This window comes from Ictalurus furcatus, chromosome 14 (assembly GCF_023375685.1).
Source record: "Ictalurus furcatus strain D&B chromosome 14, Billie_1.0, whole genome shotgun sequence".
NCBI classification, from domain to species: Eukaryota; Metazoa; Chordata; class Actinopteri; order Siluriformes; family Ictaluridae; genus Ictalurus; species Ictalurus furcatus.
The window spans coordinates 30,925,994-30,933,493 of NC_071268.1; the positions used below are offsets into that span (position 1 = coordinate 30,925,994).

Below are 7,500 nucleotides of genomic sequence, written 5' to 3' on the forward strand. Positions count from 1 at the left end.
TCCATCTACAGTAGAGTTTCAATTCTACACAATGCTGACATTTCTGTCTTTACTCTCTTCACTGTCCTGTTGCTCTTCCTGTAGTTTTGCTCTGCTGAAATAAAGCTTCATTTTGGACATTGTGTGTTCTTTTATTAGAGTGAATAGTCATTATCAGTGTGATGAGAGAGTGTGTTTAGCTGTAGATTCAGTGCTGTGTGTTGTGCTTCAGTGAGTTTGGCTGAAGGAAGTTGAACATCTGGTGAAAGTGCTGCTCTATTCTGGGAGAAAGAGGATCACTCAGCCGTCTTCATGTAAATCTCTCTCTCACTTCACTGATCTCTCAGTTTTACTGGTTAAAACTGTCTCTGTGTGTTTAGCTGGGTGTGGAGCAGGAAGCTGCTTTCATGTCTTTCTTTAGTGCAGGATTTATGGTTGAGGTAACTGACAGTGCACACGTATTTTATATTAATACTACGTAAGAGTCGTCATCTCCTTCATCCATTCCTACTTGGTGTCAGACTTGAAAACTAATGACCTTCTGACATTATCTGCCTCAGAATAATTTCAAATATGTTCTCTTTAGACTTTAGCAATTTAGCTAAATATGAGGATAATTGTTAGGTATAGTAGATCCATATTTAAATTACATAAAACTGACTATACCTAATTCTCATTAGTTCTTTGTTAGAAGAAATTAGTTGTTAACTAATTTGTTAGAGCTGCTGAAATGGTGTTGAATTAAGAGAGAAGTTCATGCAGGTACAGGGATGATGGTAGCCAATTTGAAACGGATGGGTACAGCAGGCTGTTTCGAATTGGCTACCATCATCCCTTTGCCAAAAAAGTCTAGTTACTTCTCCAGTCTTAATGCCCCCCACTGCACTCTCACCAATTGTTATGTAGTGCTTCACATAGCCGGTCATGATCCACATTCAGGCCTCCATTCCAGATACACTGGACCCTCACCCGTATGTTATCAGGGCCAACAGATATACAGTATATGGGATTCAGCACAGAGGTAGCAGTAAGGAATGCAGCTCCTCTTGGCAACCACGTGTTGACAGTGACTGCAACAGATGTGAGGAAAACCCTGCTTAGGGTGAACTACGCATTGTTGGTGAGATATTGTTGTTCTATCTTCCATGTGTAGGAGGCCTTGGCTCTCTTTACATTGCTGATGAGGTTGATCCTTGCCCTGAGCGCCACTCTGTCACCTGATCAGCATGCAACATCTGAGCAGTGAGCAGACCTCAGAGTTCAGACAGGACCTCTGATTGGGTTGTGCAGTGACAGTGCAGTTGATCACATCACTAATCCACACACTTGATGATGTAGCCAGTGGCTGATGATGCATACTTCTCCAAGTTTGTGTAGCCCCAGGAAGTTCCTTGAACTTGTTCCAATCAGCGTGATCAAAACAGTTCTGCAATGCTGAAACAGCTTCCTCTGGCCACACTTTGATGGTTCTAGGGGCAGCCTTTTCCTGTTTCAGCAGTGGTTCATATGCGGGGATTAACAGCACAGAGTTGTGATCTCAAAGTCTGAGGTGAGCAGATCACATCATATAGCATCCCCAGTGCGTCCACTGTAGGTACTCTACAGAGCAGTAAATCCAGTCTAAGTGAACTGACAAATAGAGAATATTGCAATGGAGCCACATTTCAGTCAGAATTAAAGTGCAGCAATCCCTCATCTCCTGTAGAGTGATCAGTCTGAGCCTGATCAAGTTCATTTTATTGTCCAGAGGTTAGCACAACGCTATGGGAAGTGCCCTCGTGCGCGACCGGCATCTGAAGCTTGTGTAACATCATGCCTTTTGATAGGCCTGTCGTGATCAGGTGACATGGCAAGTAAGCACGTCATCTTATATATATACGGCACCTGTGAACCTGTACCGTCAGCCTTATTCTCTTCAGCGAGACTGCATGTTGGTCATTTGTGTAATGCTCGCAAAAAGACGCTTCATTTCCTCTCTATCTTTTCAAAAAAAATCTCTTGACTTTTCTATCCCTTTAAAAAAAGTGAAGAAAAAAAAGAATGAGGGAGAGAGAATTCAGGAAGTGTGTTACGCCTTTCATCACAGGGGGAGACGGACACACTTTCTGTGTGAAGTGTTTAGGGGTGCAGCATGCCACAACAGCCCTCAAGGGGTCTGAATGTGTGCATTGTGAACGATTTAAAATTAGTCTGGCTAATTCTGGATCTGGCTCTCCACCTGACTTTGGAGCTCGCGTGCGACTCCTCCTTTCACTATGGAAAGTTAAAAATACCCTCTCTGACTCCGAGGAGCCAGTAGGGGGTGATATTGCACCAAAAACCGAGAGCAGCTCTCAAGCATATAAAGAGCTGCTTGAGGTGATTACTAGAGCAGTTGAAAAGCTAAATATGGACTGGCCCAGGGAAGAGGAAGTGGCTCGTAGCAGGCTGGATGAGCGCTTCAGTGAAAATAAATCTCCCTCACACCGCAGAAAACTCCCCTTTTTTCCAGAAGTGCATGATGAAATATCACGCTTCTGGGGAACCATACACTATCCGTATTTATAACCCCACGATGTCTGATTACTCGGCCGTCATGAGACATCGGACAGAAACATAGTCAAGGACAGAAACCCAAAACATCACAAGACCATGAGTAAACAAAAATCACATTGAACTGATCTTAAATGATTGAATCATAATCATGGAAAATAAGAGAAATATTTCACACTGGTTTGGGTGGCTACCCAGGTAAGTTTGAGTTTAGTTTGAGCAAACTCTGATTTTTCAGTCTCAACAAGGTGGATTGGTTTTTAGTGGGTTTCATCGCCATGGTAACTTACACTACACGGCTCACCTGCTCCAGAGTGAGTTTTATTCTAGGTAAGAGAACTTAAACTCAAATTGGACCAATCAGCTGTGAGCAAAGTAATGTAAATCTGACAAATCAAAGTTAACCCTTTAGTGTTTATGTTGGCTTTTTCCGATGAACCTCTTTGGCAGATGGTATCATTTAACTCTGCTGGCTTCTTGATCCGCTTATGGAGTTCTAAGTTTTCAATCCGTTTATTCTTACCGTGATCCTATAAAAGTAAACTTATGCATTGCCACTATCAGTAATGTTCCTGAGCTTTGACAGCCGCAACGGCATCGAGTTTTGCGGTTAGTGTAGGTTTAAATTCCTCATATTTCCGCATAATATTTTCTTGCACAAGTGGAAGTATGCACACCTGCTCTTTTCCATGTTGAACACTATTGGGTGTTTGCAAAGGTTTGGACTTTTCTGCATGGCGTACAGTGGAGTGGTGGAGATGTCAGAAAATGTGCAGTGTGCAACATTTGTGGATGTCGCAGTCGAGGAAGACTTTGAGAGGAAGAAAGGGACAAGATATTAGTGTTAAAACAAAAGTTCCATGACTACTGTGAATCAAGAAAAAACTTCCCATATGTCAGACATTTGTTCTTCACTGTCCTCACTGTCTGTGAAGACAGTATTTGGACAGTTGCATGATTAAGTTAGAGCCAGACTAGTGAGAGAAGCAGAGCTCATTTTGGAAAGGTATAGGTGTGTGCTGTGCCAATGAAATTACATCCAGTCAGGTCAAAGCACATAATGAAGACATGGATGTGCACAAACTAGGAGCAGACATAGCTAATAAAAAAAGTTGTGATAGTACCTGTTCACTGCCCAACATTGTTCATGAAGCACACTCTATTCCTCTTAAAGCCACACAGGCTGCTGAACTGGTTGTTCTGACTCAGTTTTGTCATCTGTTTCGAGGCCAGAACGTCACCATTTACAAAGACTCTCATTATGCTTTGGTGTCATGCATGATTTTGGTAAGATATGGCATGCCAGGGGTTTTAAAGCGGCTGATGGTAAACCTATCTCACATGAGACTCTTGTTTCAGATCTATTGGAAGCATCCCTTATCCCTTATCCCTATCGACGCTTAGCTGCAATGGAGGTCAAGGGTCACCATTCTGCTGATTCTGAACAGGCCAGAGGGAATTCTCTTGCTGATGAAGTGGCTAAATGGGCTGCCAAAGAGGGCTCATCATCGCCATATGTTGATCATAACACTGTTTTTTCCCTGTTCACGTATGTGTGGTCACTTCATGATTTTGACATTGCGATTTTACAGACCTCACCTAACGAGCTCTCCTTCTGCTGCGCTGAACGTTGTACACCTGGCTATTATTCACTGCCACAATGGATGCGTCGCGTTGCTCAGTTCAGTGTTACCATTTATTGTGTGCCATTTTCATTGTGTTTCAATGTCGATCAAAAAGGGGTGATAAATATTATCAATAACCAATTCTGTGTTCCCATGGTCACCAAAATCACAAAAATATTGTTTCACACACATGCCAGTGTTAAGGAACATTAAGTATCTGCTGGTCATTATTGACAAATTCTCCAAATGGGTAGAAGCTTTCCCATGCTCTAAGGAGAATGCCAGTACAGTGGTAAAGATTCATGCTAAGGAAATAATACCTCAGTATGGCGTACCACAGTCAATTGACATCGATAATGGTACTCCGTTTGTATCAAAGCTAACGCTGAAACGTTGTAAATACCTTAATATTGGCTGGAATTTCCACATACCATATCATACCATATCCTCAAAGCTCAGGCATAGTGGAACGGAAAACATCACACTATTAAAGACAGACTGACCAAGGCTATGCTTGAAATTGGGTAGATCTGCTCCCAGAAGTTCTCAGTGAAATCAGAATGACATCACATCCAAAATCAGAACGGTCTCCTTTCGAGCTCTTAATGGACCATTTCCAACCCCTTGGACTAAAGATAACCCTGGCATTTCTTTTGCAGGAGACCTGCACATGATTGTCAGAGATTACACTCAAGCCTTAATTGAATAATTGAACAGTGTGAAAGGTAATGTCTCTGCTTCTATCCCTTTACCTGCAGAAAAGCCTACTGTCCCTTTCCTCCCAGGTGACTCGGTACTGGTAAAAACTCTGAACCCTCAGAAACTGGGCAAAGCTGCATTTGGTCCTCCACCGAAGGTGATAGCAGTCATACGAACTGCCGTGCTCACATTAGATCAGATATTAAATGAAAACCCGACTTCCTCTGCCGAAATCTTCAAATGGGCCGTGGTTGGATCTTCCAGCAGGACAATGATCCAAAACATCATCAAAATCAACACAAAAATGGTTTACTGACCACAAAATCAAGGTCCTGCCATGACCATCCCAGTCCCCTGACCTGAACCCATAGAAAACCTGTGGGGTGAACTGAAGAGGAGAGTCCACCAGGGTGGACCTCGAAATTTGAAGGATCTGGAGAGATTCTGTGTGGAGGAATGGTCTCAGATCCCTCGCCATGTATTCTCCAACCTCATCAGGCGTTATAGGAGAAGACTCAGAGCTGTAATCTTGGCAGATGGAGGTAGATCAAAGTATTGATTAAAAGGGTGCCAATAATTGTTGCATGCCTATATTTAACAAATATATATATATATATATATATATATATATATATATATATATATATATATATATATAAACCTGTGTTGTGTTTGCGATTGTTTGATATCCATGAGAGCAGAGTATTTTTGTGGATATTTTATCAAAAGATTAAACAATAAAGACAAATTTTCAGAGTTCTTTGCTCATATTTCCCAAGGGTGCCGATATTAGTGGAGGGCACTGTATATGGACTTTATTCTTCTACTACATCATATTGAATTATATTAGTTCATACTGGCATTTATTGTCACACTTTAATGGGTAAATGAATTTATCAGAGGGAGAAACTCAACACACACACACACACACACACACACACACACACACACACGTGTTAGACTGATGTGTGCACATAACACTGAAACTATCTATGGAGTGTGTGGTTTCTGCTTCACCGGACGTAGCTTCTTCCACAGGCTTTTGGCTGCTATATTTTTACTAACCACCAGATGGCGCTGTTTTCGACACTCCTGAATCTTTTAATCTTTTCCAAGAACAGTCAGGGGGAAGTCTTAGCGCTTTATAAGGCTTCATTTCCCCATCCCCTGGGTGCCCGTGGCTTTTAGGGGCCCGAGGTGACTGCCTTTACCTAGTGCGATGTCCGCCCCTGTACAAGATTATTAAATTATCGCTGGAAATATTGTTGCTTTTTCACCCTTATATATTATTTTGATTACATTTTAAGTAAGTTTTTTAAAACGAATAAAGATGCCATGAACAGTACTCTTCTGTCTCTGTACTACAGGTGCCATGCTTCTCTTCAGAGTGATGAAACTTTTCCACTCATTAGGGGAAAGATGAATTCTGATAGGTTGCCCAGGAGTCTCTAACAACCAATCAGTGGACTCTGCCTTAATGTAGGCATTTTAAATGAGAGAAAAACATCTTTGAATAATGTGCTGTTCCTTACAGTGGGCGCATGGGTTAAATTCTTAATATATCCCTTGTTTAACAGTCGAGAGTGTGGTTATAGATTTGTTTTGACAGAAGCAGTCCGCCATTACAGTGTGAGTCAGCTGACCGTGATCACGTGACCGCGCTGAACTGCCCTAGCAGCAGCCTCAGCGTTTCACTTCCGCGTGAGCAGGGTGCTGTGTTTACAACCCCATGGCGGCGATTAAACATTATTACTTTATTTATTTCACATTATCTCAAGTAGTCTGTTGTGTGGATGGATTCATGTGGAATGGGGACACTTTCAGACGGAAGGTAAAGATGTTTACAGTTAGTTATGTCTGGGAAATGTTTACAACGACGCTGTTTGTCTGAAGCTGTGCGCTTTTCAGTGTTTTATTCCCTTATTAAACTTTTATTTCTTTAAGTTTATTTATCTCTGTGTGTTTTTACTTGTTTAGTTTCACTTCCTGGTTTCAGTCTTATTGTATGCTAATAACTTTACACTGCAGAATGCTGTAGTACTCTGTTTTCTTTTTTCATTCTGTCATGTGAATATTTATTATATGAATCTGTTATGTAGAATATACTGTAAAGGTAAGTCCTGTATTTCCTCCTTATTTACCAGGTAGATGTGTTTCTATATTACAATTTATATTTATAATTAATATCTATATGAGTCAGATCATAAATATGCCTTTATTTCCATACAGCTTTTTATTTATGTATTTATTTATTTATTATTTAATTAAATGTGCGTTAATATAATTGCTTAAGAAACTTTATACTAACGTATGCTGTTTGCATAGTAAAGTGTAGTTAAGTGTGTGATATTGTTTATATTGTATCCCAGTAAACGAGTCACAGTATTTAGGATTGCTAACAAACTGCCAGTAATGTGGCATTTAAAATCTAACCTGGTGTTTGGTTTCACGTCTTCTCTGCTGTCTGCAGAAATATATTCAATACAGAAAAGCATGAACGAATAAATATTTAAAAATCCAGTTCTGGTCCTGTCATATGGGGTTGGTCGTGTAACATGACGTAGTATATTATGACCTGGATGTTATATCGTCATTCTGTCCACCTGTAGTTTTATAGAATAAATACCCTCTTTAAGATATTAAGGTGGGGAAACAATATCAGTGT

At 40.8% G+C, this 7,500-nt stretch overlaps 1 protein-coding gene across 1 annotated transcript in view; it reads left to right on the forward strand.

Moving 5' to 3' along the window:
* The first annotated feature begins 6,511 nt into the window (after positions 1-6,511).
* glmp (glycosylated lysosomal membrane protein) overlaps positions 6,512-7,500 on the forward strand; it is a 7,938-nt gene continuing 6,949 nt past the window's right edge. Inside the window, exon 1 of the mRNA XM_053642488.1 lies at positions 6,512-6,666. Coding sequence (XP_053498463.1) covers positions 6,565-6,666 — 102 coding nt within the window. The 5' untranslated portion in view covers positions 6,512-6,564. The remainder of the gene's footprint in view (positions 6,667-7,500) is intronic.